The 18,808-nt window shown below is 47.5% G+C and overlaps 1 protein-coding gene across 2 annotated transcripts; it reads left to right on the top strand.

The window, feature by feature from the left end:
* Positions 1-816: 816 nt before the first annotated feature.
* Positions 817-18,744, top strand: Tmem74b (transmembrane protein 74B). 2 transcript variants are annotated; one of them, XM_023560143.2, is made up of 2 exons: positions 817-971; positions 4,714-18,744. In XM_023560143.2, exon 2 carries the CDS (start codon positions 4,755-4,757, stop codon positions 5,451-5,453), a length of 699 nt encoding a protein of 232 aa, XP_023415911.2. In that variant the 5' UTR covers positions 817-971; positions 4,714-4,754; the 3' UTR covers positions 5,454-18,744. The 2 variants fall into 2 exon arrangements, with proteins under 2 accessions (XP_023415911.2, XP_003476397.4); XM_003476349.5 differs by lacking the exon at positions 817-971 and adding an exon at positions 997-1,376.
* The last annotated feature ends 64 nt before the right edge of the window (positions 18,745-18,808 follow it).

Genomic DNA, 18,808 nt, shown 5'->3' with positions numbered 1-18,808 from the left:
ATGGCCTCTTTCCTTGGGGATCAATTATTTGGAATTCTGCATAAGAGGTTTATCTCTTCTCTTCATTTATTTGTTCAGTTATTTATACCAGTATGAATTCATGTATATTTATTTCATATTTTGTTATAACCCAATATTACTTTGTTTCTCAAATTTTTCATTATTGCCATTGGGAATTGTTTAAGTTGCTCTACGTTCTTTGACACCCTTTCATCAGTGTGTGTGTGCCATGCATGCATGCCTGTATGTGTGTTGAGCTTTTCAGTTTTCTGACACTGTAAGATGCTCCAGGCTCACCTTGTATACTTCCTGATATTGACAATTAGCAACGCAGAAATTTACTTGCAAAATGGGAAAAGTTTGGTTAGCCCAAGCCTTACCACTCCTTGATTTCTGTACTCTGGGTCCTTTGTTTTCCTCGCCTTAACACACCATTCCTCTAGGCCCTTTCAAGGAAAGAAGCAGAGACAGTCACCCTACTCACTACACCCTAGTCACTACAGTCACCACACCCCCATGCTGGGCTCTGTGGGATCCAGCGTGGGCCCTGTTCTCCTGCAGCTGCCAGCCTGATGGGGGAGGGGAGAGGCTATCCTTCAACAGAAAATCACAACAGAGATAAGGCCGCTAGTGCAGGGGACCGGTAAGCCCAGATGGAGTGGCCCTGGAGGTAAGGGGTGTTTGCGAGGCAGTGGTGGGCTTCCCAGCAGAGGAGGCACTGCAACTGGACCTTGGAGGGTGGTGTGGTTTGCCCTTAGAACACTTCTGTTCCACAGGCCCACGGCAGATGCTCCCCGAGACACTTCCTTTCAGACTTCAGGTGGCGCCCTTGAGTCTTGGAGCCCGACGCACCAGAGGAGATTCTAGACTTGTATTTCTGAGGGGACCCTAGATCCTACCCGGGATTGTGTATACGCCTACCCGCGCGGGCGCGCGCGCGTGTGTGTGAGCGCGTGGATGTCAGAGGAAAGGTGTGTGGGGAAGGCGAACACCTGGGCTGGGCGCAACAGGGGCTGCCCAGGGCGGAGAGGTCTTCTTCAGCCCCACTACCCGCACCGTCCTCGAACCCGGGGATCGCGGGTTCGGCGCCCGGGTTGCAACAGACAGGCGCAGGCAAGACAGATGCGCCCCAAGCGGAGGGGTGGGAGGAGGGATGCGCAGCCCCCGCCCTCGCCCCAGTCCCTCACCCACCTCCTGGTCCCTCCCCGCCCTAACTCTCCCGGCGCCCTTGCCCGCCGCAGGCGGAGCTGGATTTGCGGCGCTGGATGATCCTGACTCCCGCCCCTTCCCGGTCGGTCCCTCCCTCGCTTCCTCCCCTCCGCGGAGCCCCCCAGCGGCAGCCACCGCCGCGGTGTATCCCGGTGCGGCGCGAGCAGGTACGTGCGCCTCGGCGGCCCAGCCGGGCCGAGCAGGGGGCGGGAGCGGCGAGGGCAAGGCAGTGGCCGTGGAGCTCGCGCCTTCCCCGGCCGCGTCGCAGCCGAGAGTCGGGCGGGCTGCTAAGGGCTAGAGGGGGCTAGCGGACGCCGGGGAGAACGCGCCCTCGCCCGCCGGCCCCTTAGCTCTGCGTGGGGAGGCAGGCAGGCCCCGCACTGGTACCCGCGCCGAGAGGCAGCTTCAGGGGGCGGCTGCGGGCGGAGGGCCGGAGGCGGGGAGTGGCAGCGAAGGACAGTATCCTGACCTCGCGGCCCGCCGAAGGACACGCGACAAGGGGACCTAGGGGCACACCGGCGCCCGCGGAGCCTGGCCTTCTCCGGCTGCCCTTTTGCGGGCACTGCAGGGCCGAGGCCGGCCTGGCCCGGGCCACGGCCACGGCCACGGCATTGGTGGTCAGGGGCAGGAGCAGGGGGTATGAACTGCAGGCCAACGGGAGCGCAGGTGCCATGGGCGGCCCGGGTGCTGGGGTTTCCGCGCAGAACTTTGGGTATGACAGCGTGAACCTGCTTGTGCGTATCTGCGCGCCCTGTGGCTTTGTGTACAACCCTTGCGTGTGTCTATTGATTGGATTTTGTGAGGTTTCATCCATCCTCGCTGCGGGTTTGTCATCTCCCCAAGTGTCAGTATGTGCCATGGGTGGGGTGTTGGGCCTCGTAGGGCTTGGTGGGTTGAATCTCAGCAGTCCTGGGGGTGATTTATTCTCTCCCCACCCATCTCTCCCTAACCAGTTTTACCCTCTCCTGGTTACCAGAGGCGCACACTGCTGGCTTCCCCGAGTCTGTAGACACTGTTGTGAGAGTGAGGGGGTGGGGATGAGAGTAGAACTGGAGTACTGGAGTGTGTGTTTCGGGACCTGCCCCTTGCAGATGGAAGTGGAGTAACCGATACAGTTGTGGAGTGTGAATAGTGTGTCTCTTTGTCTCTGCTTATTCTTGGGTAATTGATGGGCATGGCCTTGTGGAACTGGTGGGCATAGGAATCGTTGGCAGGGAAAACATTCCGGTGCTGTGGTGGGGAGAGCCCCTTTTTTTCTGTCTCCTCATTCAGGCATCCTAAGGAAAAAGTTATGGGCTCTGCAGAATGAAAGAGAGCCCCCCCCCACGAATTTGGATGCTCCAGATTTCTTCTGGGATGTAGAGGCCTCATCAATGTATCAATCTGGAAAAAAGGGTCCATACTGGGAACTATGTTCTGTGGAAGGTACCCAGGGCCTGGTGGGAGTTGCACATTTGAGTGCTCTGATAGGACCCAGTGCTGGACTCTGTTTTTGAATTAGGGTGCTAAAAGTCAAAGGCCAACTAGCACACTCTATGTTCCCTTCTAGTCACTAAAACATGCAAAGGGGCAGGGTTCTGGGCACTCAAATGGAATTTAGGCATCTCCCAGCCCTAAGGAATGGAGGAGCACAACAGTGAGTGGGTTTGCAGGTTTTCATGAGTTAATAATTCTTAGAGAATTCTTGCTCCCCCCATCCATGTCATGGAATCTTGCCTCTGTTTTATAACACAGATCATGATTCCTGACATCACAGGGTTGGTGAGGGTTACATAGGATACTCCTGACTGCGGTGCCCCAAACAGGGCCCGGCACATAGTAGGTCCTCAGGAAATATATGTTATGTTGGATCTTTGGAAAGAGGGATGTAGTGACAGAAATGAGTTGTCAGTAGAAAGAAGCCTTGTGCTCAGGTGAAAGACCCTGTGTGTGCTACAAGAAGATGTTTGCTGCAATTTCATATTGGAAGGAAGTTCAGAAGGGTTGGAAAATATGCCTTCTTGCCCTTTTGGAGCTTCATTGATTTATTCATCTCATTCTTGCTTCATTAATTTATTCATATACACACATGCACATACATGGGTGCACACACATAAGTCACAGAACTCTACAGAATGCACAGAATCCACATGTGAGGATAGACATCAGGGCAACAGAGCCTGGAGCCCAGGACGAACGTGTCCTAAGGGCATCATAGTGTTTATGGTTCTGATGTAGGCTCAAGAATGACATGTGCCAGGAGGGGAAGGAGGGTGAGATGGCCAAGTCCTGCTGAGATTTGGGAGAGGAGGGGAATAGAATGTGATCAGATTGTTCCATTTTGCAAGAGAAGCCAAGGATCCAAAGTTTAAAATGTAAAATCTTTTGCTTTTTATATGTTGGCAATGAATTCACCAAAAACAAGTGAATAGGTCAGACGCAAAATAAAGCAAAGCTTGGTGGAGGAGCAAGTCTGGCCTAAGGACTGAGTTGGTGCCCTCTGATGGCTAGCTACACAGCGCTGTGTGTTTGGCTCTGGGGTGTGGGTTTGGGTATTGGGTAGAGGAGATGTGCTTTGCAGCACAGGGTGTACCCACTTCTCATTCCCCTCCTAGTTCTCCTGGTCCAAACCTCTGGCTCCTTTATTTTCATAAAGGCATGTGACTTTGACCTCAGCCTGCACCTTTCTGTTAGCCTAATCTTCCAGGCTATCCCCCACCTGTTGGCTTCTTTTCTGGAACCCGTGCCTTCTAACCTATCGTGTCCTCCCTTCTGACCCAGGCAGATCTCAGCACTCCCTGGCTTCCTTGTGAACTGGCTCTAGTCAGCCTTGGAGTCACCACTGACCTTCCAGAATACCCTCACCCATCCCCTTCACTGCTGGGAGTTTCTCACTCTTCTGAGTCTGGCTCAAATGACAACTCCCAGAAGCCCCCTGCTGTCTCCTCTTTGTTCCTAGAACACCTTAGTATCTCTAACACCATCCTGTCTCCCTGCCATGTCATTCTCTCCTCATACAATAATGTCCATTAATTTAACCAGTCAGGGCTTTGTACATTAATTTATGAAATTCTTACAATAATCTTATGAGGAAGGCACTTTATTTCTTGTTTTACAGATGTGAAAACTTAGTCTGAAGAGGAGCTCCCATCACTTGCCTAAGACCAAGTGGGAAAACTAGGATTTGAACCCAACAAGAATTCTGTCCAAACTCCTCCATCACAGTAATCATCACTAATACTTATTGAACATTTATTCTGCTGAATACTCTATATAGGTTGTCACAATCCCTATGTCAGCCTTGTGCAGTAGGAAGTAGTCGTATTAGTGTAATTTTATATATGGAAACTGAGGCCCAGAAAAGATAAATGTCCCAAAGCCATATGCTAATCCATGGTGGAGCTAGAGCCTAGCATGCATCCTGGAGCCTAGCATACCTTCACCCTGGATGAATGCAATGTCTAGCACCAACAGTCTTTGGTAGAGATTTGTTTAATTCAACTGGCTTTCTGTTTTCTCTTCTAGCTGCCAAGGGGCCAAGGGATGAGCTGGCGTCCTCCTTCCCAATGGCATCTTCCCCTGGTCTGGAATTGAAGACACTGAGCAATGGTCCTCAGGTCCCAAGGAGACCTCCTCCTCTGGGCCCAGTGGCCCCACCCAGGGCTGGTGTGGAGAATGCCTGCTTCTCCTTGGAGGAGAATGAGACCTGTTTCCAGAACCCTGGAGATGCCAGACTGGGCAGTTCCCCTAGTCTCCCAGAGGGTGTCCCCTCACTCTCCAGGTCGCAGCAGGATGATCTGTCTCTATGTTCAGAGGAGGGGCCAGGTCTGGAGCCTGTGAGCCGCCCTGTGGATTATGGCTTTGTTTGTGCTCTGGTTTTCTTGGTGAGTGGGATCCTCCTGGTGGTGACAGCATACGCCATTCCCCGTGAGGCCCGTGTCAACCCAGATACAGTGACTGCAAGGGAGATGGAGCGACTAGAGATGTACTATGCCCGTCTGGGCTCCCACCTGGACAAGTGTATCATCGCGGGCCTGGGGCTGCTCACAGTGGGCGGCATGCTCTTGTCAGTGCTGCTCATGGTCTCCCTGTGCAAAGGCGAGCTGTACCGCAGGCGGACCTTCATCCCTGGCAGAGGTCCCAGAAAGACCTATGGCTCCATTAACCTGCGCATGAGACAGCTAAATGGGGAGAGAGGCCAAGCACTGGTGGAGAACGAAGTTGTCCAGGTCTTGGAGGCTAGCCATACCCTCCAGGGGTCTTAAGTAAAAGCCCACTCTATTTGGGTACATTAGCTTCAGGGCTCCGAGGCCTGGGGTTTCAAATAGTTCTACACAGGGCCCAGTGGAAGGAGTCTAGGGTGCCAAAGGGGGACTTGGGCCTGGCCCAGTCCCCACTGAGGCAAGCGCCTGCTGATCTGTTTTATAGCTTGAGGTTTTGCATAAGGTTTTGTTTGGAAGATGGCTTCTGCTGCTAAAAATACAAAGTTTGGAAACTGCTGCTCTTAGAAGATAAGGTTTCAGGCATTTTTGAGGGTTGTGAGCCATTTGAAAGATTGCCTATCATGTTCCTCCTCCCATGGGGAATTCCAGAATCTCTGTATCCTCACTGGCCAAGCAAGGGTGTTGGGTGACCATGGAGGAGCACCTTTCAGTCATGACAATCTAGGTTGCGAGGTAGCTTCATGGTAAGGGAGAAGCCAGCCCTGGGGTGACCTCCTGTAGTACCCCACTGACTGAACCACGACCCTTGCTGCTTCAGGCCCTAGTTACTCTTCTCTGTCAAGCAAGGAGATTGGACTGATGACCTCTCAGGCCAGTTCTGTCCTGAGAATGGGAACCCAGTCTCCACCCTTTCAGAAGAAGAGGTATTTTCGAGGCACTGATCATTTGTCATGCCATTTTCTGGCCCCACCTTGGTGACCACCAGTGTGAGGAAGCCAGCTACTTTCATGGTCCTGCTAAAGAGCCTCTTGACTGGGTGGGTTACATTTAACTTGCCACAGCCTAGTTTTGGTTTGGGTGTCTAATTTCTGGTAGTGAATTTCTGCAGTGGCACATTTTACAGAGTTAAGTGCCCAGTTTTGACCCATCCTCTGGGCACAAAAGACTTTTTATATAAGAAAGTATGAAGGTTTTTTGTATTTGAAGACTGTTGTATTTTTGTGGGTGTGACACATGCTTTTATCATCTTCCCTCCTCAACAGTATGTCTCTTGGGCCTGACCTCATTCTGTTAGCAGAAAAAAGAAGTTTGTTTTGTTTTTTAAATGCTGAACTTGTAGCCTCCTGCTTTCCTTCTTAGTAGTAAAGTGCAGCCGCAGTTTATTTGGGGGGAAATCAGGCATATTGAGGAGACCGGGACACTCTGGCCTCATTGATTACCATTTATTTGTTCTCTCTCTTGTGGACTGTTTCCAGGCTACTTCCAAACTCTCAACTTCTGACGAGGAAGGAAAGTAAGCTCTAAGTGGCAAGGACATGCAGGCAGGGAACTGGGGGAGACATTGTCCAGGCAAGGTGACTCTAAAGCACTTCCCAAGTGCTTACTTTCTACGCCACTGGTATGAAGACTCTGAAGGGCCCATTTCAGTGAAACTTTGCTTCCAAGTAGGTCCCACTTACTTACTTGAGGTTGTCCACCTGGGGCATGAATCTAACTGTCTCCAGGATGGAAGGCGGGGATGGATGTGGGGTCTGTAAATGCTCGTTACCAGTAACATGAGCCTTTGATCCACTGAGTTGAACATCTGGGCTTCCAGCTCTCTCACAGCTCCTGAGACAGATCAAATATCTGCTCCTGCTGGCAGTTTTCATTGGGAGAGAGGGGTGGGGGAGGGCTGAGGGGGTGAAGATTGTTTAGCTTGGCCCCCTCTGCTCTGTCATGTTGTGAAAAGGGTGTGGTTAGAAAAGAACAAAGCCCAAGATGGTGAATGGTGCACAGGGCCCGAGGTTCCAGATGGGTAGATGCGTGCAGTTCTTGCAGGCTTCAAGCAAGGACTGATGCAGAGGTGGCATGAGCTGTGCTAGGTGAACTCCAGAAGAACTGGGCATCCTGAATGATGGGCTAAGGCTTTTCAAGTCCATAAAGATAATAAATAAAGACATCAATCTGAGCCATTTGGATTACTGTGACAGTGGGGGACTTGGGTACCAAACCTGTTGAGAGAATGCATGTGGGACCATCATTTCTTATCAGGTTAAATGCAATGAATTGTATTTGGGGGATAAATTTGTTAGATTAAGTCCAGGAATCTCAGGTTTTCTCCAAGTCAGAGAGGCCTGCTTTGCATTCTAATGTAGAAACTCCTTTAGAAAATGTGTGTAATGGATTGAGGCGGTCATTACCTTGTCAGTAAATTAACAAAACTTGAGAGATGCCAAAAACATTTCCCCAAGAGTGCAGCTGAGATCTCCCAGCTGGTGAAGCAGACACAGGTTTATGAAAGTCCAGGAAAAGCAAGGAGCACTGAGAGCTTTCTCTGTACATATGATTCTATGGGGTAGGTGTGGAACTGTTCTGAGAGCTCCTCTGGTTACCAGACGTACCTCACATCTAGGAGCTTCTACTAAGGCCCCAAACTCAGGCTTTTTCTGATGTATTTGGTGCTGATTTCAGAGTTGGGAATATGTGCTCTGCCATTTACTGGCCCTGTGACCTGGAGCAAGTTACTGTGCCTCTTTGAGTCTGGGTTTCTTTGTAGATTAATGAAAACCTACTCGGGAAGGTGGCCTTTTCCTCACCTCTGTTGGGCCAACTCAATTAGGCCTGAACCTCAGGGCCAGCCCTTCTGCCTCCCCACACACCTTACAACCGACCTGCTACAAATCTTGTCTGCTGTTTGTTCAGAGTCTGATCACTGTTCATCCCTTGCCTGCCACTGCTTGGCCAAGTCTCTCACTGGTGTCCTAACTTTTTTTCTGCCCAGCTCTTGTCCCCAGCTTATCCTCTGTCATCTAAGTCTGTTGAGAGGACAGGTCGTGTCACTCATCTGCTCAACTCCTGAGTGGCCTCCTCATTCTCACTGCAGCCAGAGGTGGACCTACAAGATGAGTGACACATGTGTGTCTGGACCCCTCAGGCTCCTTTCTGAGACACTAAATAGTTTGGTATTTATAATCCAACCTTATTTTTAAGAATTTCCCTGAAATTGCTTAAGCTTTAGGTTTTCCCCAAACCTGGGCCCACCTCTCATAGTGGCCTATAATGCGTTTCACTGTCTGACTGCTGAGCCTCTTTGGTCCCTCACTCACTCTGCTCCAGCCACACTCAGACTCACCTCTGTCATTTCTCAACCTTGCCAGGCATACCCCAACCTCAGGACCTTTGCACAAGCCATTTATACCACATGGAAGGCTTGTCCCTTGTTATCTGCAAAGCCTACCCCCATCATTTCCTTGTGGCCTTATTCAAACATCACCTTCTCACTGAAATCTTGCTGATCACTCTACTTAAAGTCACACCCCACCACTTCTTCTCTTTACCTGCTGATCACCACCAGCAAGCTGTACTGTGTCCTGTGTCTATCCTTCCCACTCCTCTCCCATTGGATTGTGAGCTTTATGAGTGATATTTAGTTGCACTGGTTCAAGCTGCTCTTCTAGCTCAGGAAACAGTGACTGACACATACAGTAGGTGTTCTTTGATGTGTGAATGAATGAAACAAGTTTCTTATGGCTGCCAGCGCTGCTAGACCTTATTCAGGTTCCTGCAGCCCTGTAGTGCTTGCTTGGAGACTGGGTTGTCCTCCTAGAACCCTGTCTTGCGGTAGCAGTCAGTGACACAGAAGGTCATAGGCCAAGTATTAAGGGGATTATTTTGTTCCTGGGCCCTTCTGTTGTAGCTCATTTGCCTTCTTCTCCCTGGACATTGGTACAGCTTCATGTGGAGGTGTTATGAGGCATTTCCCTGAGGAGGGCAAAGCCCTGTTTCCAGTCTTATTAGGATGCAGCCAAATGCCAGACTGGAAGTTGGTTGCTGGGTGCTTAGGAGCCTATGAGATATGTATGCCTGATTCTCCTCTTAGGCCGGAAGCTTTGGAACCCTAGTGCCTGAGGTCACCTCTGTTTGATTCCTGCAGGCATCCTGCGAATCTCCTTGCTGACAGTGTCTGCTGCCTAAGACCCTGCTGACATTGCTTTCTTTTGGGAATAAGCATTGCCTTTCCTGAGATTTTCCTTACATGTCCTCTCTGTACATACATACCTACCCATACCTGCACATATGCATAAAGGCACACTGCTATGCATATCCTCACATACACACCCTGTCCACACACACATAGCTTTCTCCTGTCTCACTTTGCTCCAAAGCCAAGGACACACAGCCTGGGGAAGTGGCTTCAAGCCAGGGAATCCTCTGGATGAGTGATAATGTTTCCTTTTTCTCCTCAGCTATGGCTATGCAGCTCCCAGCATGCTGACCTTACAGCAGCAGCCTCTTGTCTCTTCCCCATGCCATATCTTTCCTACTCCCTCCTTTAGGGGACAAGAGGAAATATATCCAAGAGCATTTCCACTCTAGCATTTCAGGAAAGGACTGTACTACTGGGCTGGGAATTAGGCAAGCCAGGTCCTGGTGATCACTCTTCCTGTGGGCCTTTGGGTAAACAGATCTACCTCTTTGATCTTCCTGAGGAAAACTGGACACTTTCCTTTTAGAGCACTTACAAAATTTGACATGGTGCTTCATGTCAGGGGACAGGAGGAGGAAAGAGGGGGCATTAGGAAGAATCTATAGGGGGCAGAGTTAGGTCAGGAGGAAAGTAGGGTGTCAGGGGCACTAAAAAGGCAGGGAGATACCCTCATGCTGGTCCTGCTGGTTTCTCCTGGAGAGCAGGTCCCCTTTAGTGGCACCCAGGAGAGAGAGGAGAGAGAAAGTGCTGAGGTCTTGCCTACTTTGGAGTGGTAGGGAACTCCTTGTCAGTGGAAGCATGTTAGCATTTATTGGTTAGGTGTTGGGTACCTTTAGGGATGGAGTATAGTGGAGTTAGATTTGGATTTACCCAAGATGGTTCCAAACCACTTCTTTTGAGGAGCCAGTGGCATAGTGGCTACAGCCTGGATACAGTGGCAACTCTGGCTCTATTTTATCTTCTTGTCTTTGTCCCAAATATTTTTTTCCCTAGATCTTTCTTCTTTCTGAATTGTGTTGTCCACACATAGGTGGGCAACACCAGGACATCTCATGGTACAAGGGGTGACAGGATTGCCTCCCCTCTCCTCCCAAGGAGCCAAGAACTTCTGTGTTTTCTCTCTATTCAAAGCTCAAAGAGATGGAAGGCAGAGCTCCATGGAGGGGTCCACTGGTATTGTTCATCAGATGAGTGTGAGCCACTGATGTACTGCATTGGTGCTTGATGGTGCTCCATGCCTCTTTAGCTCATTCCCTCATCTGTAAATTGCACTGCTAATAACAGCACCTTCCCTGTAAGGTTGCCATAAGCAGCAAATGAGATGAGGCCTATACAACCCTAGCACAAGGCCTCGCACTTCCTAAGCACTTCTTAGATGTTCATTCATCACACTTGCTCTGCATTTTGACCCAGACAGTGTGGGCACATAGCTCCTGCCCTTGGGGTGTCCAGGCTGTCTGGGGAAGCAGGGTGGTGTGGCTGCTGCTGGGAGACATGATACCTAGGGGTTGTGTGCCCATGTGTTGTGGAGAGAAGCCACCCAATAGAGCTGGATTCAGAAAGGTGCTACTGAAAGGTATGTCTAATAGGATTCTGAAACACTGAGGCAGAATTGGGGGTCAGCTAACAGTAAGAAGAAACAGTGATTGGGCAGAGAATGACAGCATGAGCAGAGATCAGAGGCCTCAGCAGCCATATGTGTCCTATACTGGGGCAGATGGAAGGGAGGTGTGCAGGAGTTTGAGAAGGTCATGCAGCAGGACAGAGGCCATAGTGGGCACTTGTGTTTCATCATCTGCAGAAGGGGGTCAGCCATGATGTGTAACTGTGATGATAGGTACTGTGCATGGCACATGAAGAAAGGGTTCTGTCCACCCTGTGATGGCTTACAGCTGCATGAGGCAGGAAGAGTCTTTAGATATCTAAGGCAATGTAGAGCTGACACTGGCACTGTGGGGTCCAGCATCCCCTGACCTCTTCTCAGGGCTTCTGATGTAGGCAGAAGACATGAACTTCAGCTCCAGGCCTCAACCTCCATGTCTCATCCTCATTTAACCATAAACACCAAGGTCAAAATAACGGCTGCTGATCTTTTTGGCTTATGAGATGGTTAGTGAGTGAAAGGAAACACCAATCAGCTTCTCTGGCAGGAGAGCTGGCCCCAGGGGAGCATAAGCTAGGGAAAAAGGCGGCTGCCATACCAACCTCTTCCTGGGTAACACGGTGTCTGAGCCAGTCCTGACTTTGGGCCAATGACAGTCAGCAAAAAACATCTCTCATCTTTTCTTGCTTGTTATTTTTTTTTTTTTTTGATTCCAGTGTCCATATCTCCTTTCCTTAAAGCTACTGTGAAGGCTAGACATCTGGAGGAAAGTGATCACTATTGGACTCTCCTGGGAATTTTCAGGGTCCCCCATCAGAGATCAGAGTAGAGGCCCAACTGCAGATGCCTTCAAAGCTCAGCAGGTGACATCAGTGAACATAGCAGGTGGCCTTGGATGACAGTAGCAGGACTAAAGGGGGTGCCTGCTCTAGCCCTGACCAGCTGTTCTGTGGTTATAGTTGCTGGCTTTTCAAAAGCAGCTGAACAGCTGGACTTGGTGTGGGTACAAAGATCCTGCAAAGGATTATCCCCAGCCTGAAGACTGACTGAGGCTAAAGCTGAGGTCAAAAGAGGTCCCAGAGAGATGCCACCTGCTGGGTCAGACATTACATCCCTCCCCTTTCCCAGAGCTTACTCCATCATTCATAGACATGGGGACACCTCCAACAGGGGGATTGCCTCTTGCCTCCTCTTTCTTGCCTTCTGACTGGAAAATTGCTGAGCTGAGACACTACTTGAGAGTTGCCCATCCAGGTATCCTTCATTCATTCCTTCAACAAAGATCCAAGCAGCTACTCAGTGCCAGGATTTAGCAGTTCAGAACTGAACAGGTAGAAATGCAAGTGTATTCCTGAGAGACTTGATCTTGTCTTCTGAAGCTTAGGGGTGTTTGTGAGCAGGCAGTCAAGGAGAATTCCTGGGGTTAGAGGCCCATGGGGATCATGCATGCAGCTTGAAGGGATGGTGGTGTTGGGAAGGAGAGATGACGAAGTCCTGTGTTCCCTCCCAGTGTCTGAGGTCTGAGAAAGTAGGTGAAGGGCACTGATGTTTTAGGGGCTCCAAATGTTGAAGCAGGGAACGAGGAGCCTGTGGGGTAGCACAGTGACTGAGCAGTCCAGCTGAGACAACCTGAGCCTCTTGTGGGACTGGACAGTGGACCTACTATGAATAAGAGTAAGCCCACCTGTCCTCACCCCCATCATAAGAAGTCCACAAAGACACTTGGTTTTCTACTTCTGTCCCATCCACACCCTGGAAGAGTAAAGGTCCAGAAGAGACCAGGGTAGACTCCTTAGAATTAGATGTGAGTTGAAAAGTTTAAAACTGATTGAAATTGAATTTGAAATCAAACTGAACAGCTTGTTATTGACTGGCCCTAGATGTTGAGATGAGAAAAGAGGATTTGACAGCAGTCAGCTAAATAAAAACATTTCATGTTTCTACACTGCAGGTAGGAAAAATAAGTTAGTGTCCTCTGGGTATCAGGTCCTCATCTATGTCTTTCTACCTACTATTTAAAACTCATCATAACTCAGTAAAGGAGTTCCTATCATTACCTGTTTTACAGAAGAGGAAATTTTGGCAAGGACAGGTTAAGTGACTTGTCAAAGGTCACACAGCTGATGAACAGCAGAGTCAAATTTAATAATATGCCATCATGTGTGTTAGCAAGTTTAGTAACATATAGGCCAGTTGGAGCATAATTATGGCAGATCTGGGTTGTGGGTTGCCACTTTGAGGCCCATGGCTTGTCATGAAATGAGAATTCTGTGGAGAGCTGGCCGGCCCATGGTTTGCTTATTTATGGAACCTACAGATGGGTAGTCAGTCAATTCCTCCCCATCTCCACTTTACAGAAGGGAAGAAAGCTAAAGACTTGTCATGATTAATGGGCTCAGGCCTCCTGCCCATTGCTCTCAATGGCTTCTCACTTGAATTTATATCCTGTGAACCAAGCAGCTTGAAGGATGAAACTGCTACTGTGAATCTGAAGAGAAGGGAAAGAGCAGGGCTTTGTACTGGAGGTCAGACATCTATGTCCTCTGCACTGCAAGATTCTTCTTGTCCTGAGAAGTGCACCATACTGGATTTGGAATCAGGAGTCTGGTTTTAACCTGGCGCAAAGAACTCCCAAAGTGTCCAAGACGGGAGCGCTAACCAGGGTGCTGAACCTACCGGTATGCTGCTCTTCTTATAGCCTCACTGAGGGAACAGGGAAATGAAAGGGAAAGGAACCCTCACATTTTTTGTCACTCAGAGCCTCTCCATGACTGTTTTGGCCACTGTTCAGTGGAAACATCTTGGGACTTAAATTTAGGATTTATGCCATCTGTGACCCCCTGGGAAAGTCACTATCATTCATCTGCCTGGGCTTGTTTTTTCACCTTTTCAATGGGAAAGTATCTTGTATCCTTACTCAGAATGTCAAGGTGAGCAACATCTGGGCCCAGGTGACAGGTCCCTGTAGTCCAACCCTGGGGTCCAAATTAGTTCTTAGGAGCTCACACTCATGGAGGGCTTCTGGGTCTTTGTCCCCCACTGCACAATGGAGGTCTGCTGAATGGTTTCAGATACTCTTACCTGGGGGCTTCTATTGCAGTGGCTGCAGGCAGCAGTACTCCAGAACGTGAGGCACACTTTGTAAATAGGACCAATTTTGGAGTCTAAGATCATCTTGGGGATTACTCAGCACCTTCCTTTCTTACACACATTCTGACTTGTTTTACAGCTTCTGGCATGGATTTTGCTCAGGCACCCATGATCCTCATTAGACCAGGGTATGAGACATGAGCACAGCAGTTCTACTGAAAAGAACACTGGCTTCAGAATGAAGAAGCTGACCCAGTTCTAACATCCTTCAGGGATTATGTCTAGCACCTCAAGTGAGGTTGCCAGCAGTGTTGAACTTGAGTTTGTGAGGACTACATGAAGTAAGAAGCCAGCACACTGTGAGCACCAGGTAAATTCTAATTTTGTGCACTGGGAATGGCTCAAGTCTCCTCTCCTGCTGTCTATGAGTCCCATCTTTACCTCAGTAAAATGACCTTCATATAATAGCAGCTGATGCCCACTGAGCCCTTCACTATCCACTAATAATCCAATCCTCCAGACAAAAGTGACTGTCATTTTGCAGGTGAAGGCCACATACTGACAAAGAAGTGCCTGTAGTCATGCCCTTGCCTGCCTGACTTGAACATATTATCAGATCTTTCCAAACTATTTCTGGTTTAGAAAATGGAAGTAACTCTCATTATTGTTATAATTTGAAGATATAATGTATCATATTTAAAGATACACACTAGACACACGTGAGTGATCCCCAGGGGTAAAGGAATGGAGTGGATACTGAAGTTTAACCAGGGAAATCTTTCAGGGGGTTCTACCATGCACTTATCATGTGCTATCGGCCAAAGAGACTGATAGGCTGAGTTACTTGCATCTGATATCAGGGTGAAGGAAAAGTACAAAGCTTTTCAAATTTATCATAAACATGAATCTCACAGAGAACTTGTTGAAGTGCAGATTCTCATTTGATAATCTGGGAGTGTAGCCTGAGATGCTGCATTTCTACAAGGTCCCAGGTGATACTGTTGCCACTCATGAGCTCAGTCCAAAGCATTGTCTTCTCAACTCTGAAACTTGCATGATCCTATGAATCACAAGAGGAACTCATAAAAACTGGACATGAAGAACTGTCTTTGTGGATATGGGTTGGGGCGCAAGGTGTGGTAATGTGTACTTAGAGCAAGCATCTGAGAAGAGTTATGCTTGGGTAGGTAGGGCTGTGGTACTCACCTGTACCATGGCCCATGGTGCAGATACAGGAGCCTGGCTCACCAGATCACTATCCCAATATACCTTCCAGAAGGGAGGGGTGGTAAGCAAACCAGGATATTTTCCTAGGATCTCTTGCTGTTAAGGGTTTGCTAGATGATGCAGATAATCAAATGTATTCAATTAACCCTTGGATTAGACCTGAGCTGGAGGAGGTGGAGGTGGCAGTATGAAGGACATCCACTTTCTGGTATACATGCAGGTACTTTGCAATGCTGGAGTTCCTGCTCTGCTGATATGACTGCACTATTCTCTGGATCCTAACTTTTTAGCTAGAATATTTACTGCAGTTGAACCCCACAACTAACACTTCAGCAGCACCCTCACACTCCCTCATCCTCTCAATGTCATACTGTGATCCACAGCACATACTGTTTTATCTGGAACACAGCATTACCTGGCCACCCAGGGTTCTGTTAGACTAAGCTGCCAGCCTCATGATCCTTTATGTCAGGCCCGACTTTCTACTTTGCACACCTACCAGCACTGCCACCAGTAGAGTATTCAAAACTTCCTGGAACTGCTGTTTGTATCCTAGGCCTTGCCCTCATTACCCCTCACAACCAACCACCTTTTGCCTTTTGATCCACCCTCATGGGCAGATTCAGGGCCAAGCGCATTTGGAGTGAAGTGTGTCTAAGGGCAAACAAGACTGGGGCTAAGATCCCTGCCTGAGAACTTATCCTTTGAAGCAAAAAGCCCAATGGCCCCCAAAGCAAACAGCAAACTGGGGGGATGCATGTGGGAAATTCTTTTTCTCCTTGGTGGGAGAACTGCACCAAAGTAGATTAAGATTAGGTAGCAGAGAATATGAACTGTGCCACAGATTCTAATTTTCCTACTGTGAAGACACGAGTCAGTAACAAAATATCACTAATGACAGAGAGGTCACAGGAGAAGCTGTAAGGGTGTGTGGGATTTGCTACCCATTTCCCAACCATGTATCCACAGCCTCCATTTTGAGCAAAATACATTCTTGAAGTTGAGGTCTAAAGAGACTCTTCACTTACAATGGAGGCTGACAGAAGTTCATGACTGAGTAGATACACACAATGAGAAACAGTCAGCTCTAAGAATTGGAAGAGGAGAAGCCAAGGAAGAGAAGGTGGGCTACAGGCCAGTGCATCCCAGAAATAGTAGGACTGTCTATGGCATTTCAGTACCACAAGGCAGATTTTTAACTAGGTTTTCATTTTGTAAGTCACTGCATAAATAGTGAAATTTCAAACCAAGCAAGTGAATCTCACTAGATCTGAAAAGGTTACAGAACTTCCCTAGAGAAAGGATCTGTCCTGTATCACACTGAGCCCAAAGTCAAACCTAGTTCTTCTGCAGTTTACTGCCATCAAAGCCATAGTCTGCTCCCCAGGGTGAATGGCTCTGGTTACCGCCTTGTTTGGCTTAGGTCAAAAGATTTTTAAAAATGGACAAAACCACAATGAAATGACTTGATACCCACTAGGATAGGTATAAGCAAGAAAATGAAGAGTTACAAAAATTGGTGAGGATGTGGAGGAACTGAAACATACATTAGTGATGGAAATATGAAAGTATAGCTGCTGTGGAAAACACTTTGGCAGTTTCTCAGAAAGATAAACTGTATTACCAGCTACTCCACTCTTTGGTATATACGGAAATGAAAAGACGTGTCCACACAAAAACTTGTACATGAATATTCACAAGCAACATTATTTATAATAGCCAAAAAGTAAAAATAACCCTGCTATTCATTAGCAAATAATATATCCAGTCAATGGATTGTTTGGCCATAAAAAGGCAATGAGGTGGAGATACATGCTGTAGTATCAATAAATCTTGAAAATATTATGCTAAGTTAAAGAAACCAGACATAAAAGGCCACATATTGAGTGACTCTATAAGAATTGTTCAGCATAGGTAAATCTTTGGAGATAAAAGACACAAGGATTTGCCTGGGTCTGGGAGAAGGGTAATGGAGTGACTGCTAATGGGAACAGGGTTGTTTTTGGGGGTGGTAAGAATGTTGAGGAATTAGCTATGGTGATGAGTACATAACACTGAACAAATATATCACAACTCGCTGAGTTGTATACTTTGAAAGGGTGAACTTTATGGCTCTGTAAATTCTCAATAAAACTTTTTTTAAAAAAGAGGAACGGGTTTATTAAGGCTCTAGTTTTGGAGGTTTTATAGGACACATATTTGGAACATTGCTGCATGTTGCTGGTGATTACTCACGGCTGGAAGAAAAACAGCCCAAATCAAAACAATCACCAACAGCTTGACTAGGTCCTCAAGGTCCTGTTCAATGTTTCCCACCCCTACCCCACACACACACCCATAACACATTGCACTCTTCCTTGCTGTCCTTGTTGCAAGGAGACACACCAATAATGGCTGATTCTGCAGATGAATCACTACATTTTCGGTTTTCAAGAAACAGAATTAGGTATACATATGATCAGAATATACAGAAAATATATAAATTAAAAAAAATTCAGTAAAACACGTCAAAATAGTCAATACTGTGAGCACACATTCTATGGTTAGCCCACTCTCTGAAGCATTTCTGAAAGTTTTCTTTTGCATGTGGCTTTATGCAGTGTAACAAAAAAATATTGTGAATGGTGCTGCTAAGTGCCATCTAATGGAAAAGCACGCTCCGAAGAACAGTGTGGTGTGTCCTCCTCATCTACTTTATTCATCTGCTGGCACTGTGTCATTTCTGGCTCTTTTCCAAAGTCAAAATGCCATAAAAGGTAAATGTTTTGAATTGATTCAGGACACAGACATGCAATGAGTATGTACAACTGCCTCACAAAGTGATAAAAATGATAGGATAAATGTGTCTGAAGAAAAAAGGAGTATTTTAAAGCAAATTTTTCTTGGTGCCTGTGTTCTTTTGTAATGTCCAAATCTCAAGGAAACCCATGAGAACTTCTACATACCGATCCTGAGAGGTGGTGCTAGGATTCCATGCCTCTGGATAACTTAGGTCTAGGCAACTTATTGAAAACCGGTGCATGGCTTTGGGAACTGTTCCGTACACATTTTCCAGGATTTTGTAACTAAAGAGGTCATGCCTACTTCTCCAGCCAGTTTTGCCATGTCCTAATCTCTACACACAAATCCCCATAATTCTTCAAAAGGGAGTATATTGGGAATATTTAATGGTAATTTCTTTTACTGTACATTTTTTTCTAAAAACATTTATATTTTTTGATATCATGTATATGACTATCTTTTCAGCCTTTGCTACTAGAAAATCTAAATGGCGAATTTATTAAATTTTCTTTTCCTTGAGTCAGACTCCCTAAAGTTATATACCTTTATCTGTCTGATGTTTTTTCTAATGTTTCATTAAATGCTTAAAAAAACAGTTTTCATGAGCAAAATGCTCCAGACTGTTGTTTGCAAGTTGGTCCAAATTTCAAACAAAAACAATCTACCCTGCTGTTATTCCTTGAGGGAGAAGGTTATGAATAAAAATTTAAATATTCACTGTATATAGCATTCCTGTCTTTGCTCATTTTCTGGGCCTTTCTCCCCCAAAGGCTTCATGGTGGCTAG

The sequence above is a fragment of the Cavia porcellus genome, unplaced genomic scaffold (genome assembly GCF_034190915.1).
Source record: "Cavia porcellus strain 051 isolate PalLab524CR breed Dunkin Hartley unplaced genomic scaffold, mCavPor4.1 scaffold_5, whole genome shotgun sequence".
Classification (NCBI taxonomy): domain Eukaryota; kingdom Metazoa; phylum Chordata; class Mammalia; order Rodentia; family Caviidae; genus Cavia; species Cavia porcellus.
This window is presented reverse-complemented; position numbering and strand designations above follow the sequence as displayed.

Bases quoted from the DNA above. Each gene is read 5' to 3' on its own strand.
- Tmem74b (XM_003476349.5), top strand. From the start codon at position 1,154: ATGCGCAGCCCCCGCCCTCGCCCCAGTCCCTCACCCACCTCCTGGTCC. The intron at 1,377-4,713 runs GTACGTGCGCCT...TTTCTCTTCTAG, and splicing joins TCCCGGTGCGGCGCGAGCAG to CTGCCAAGGGGCCAAGGGAT.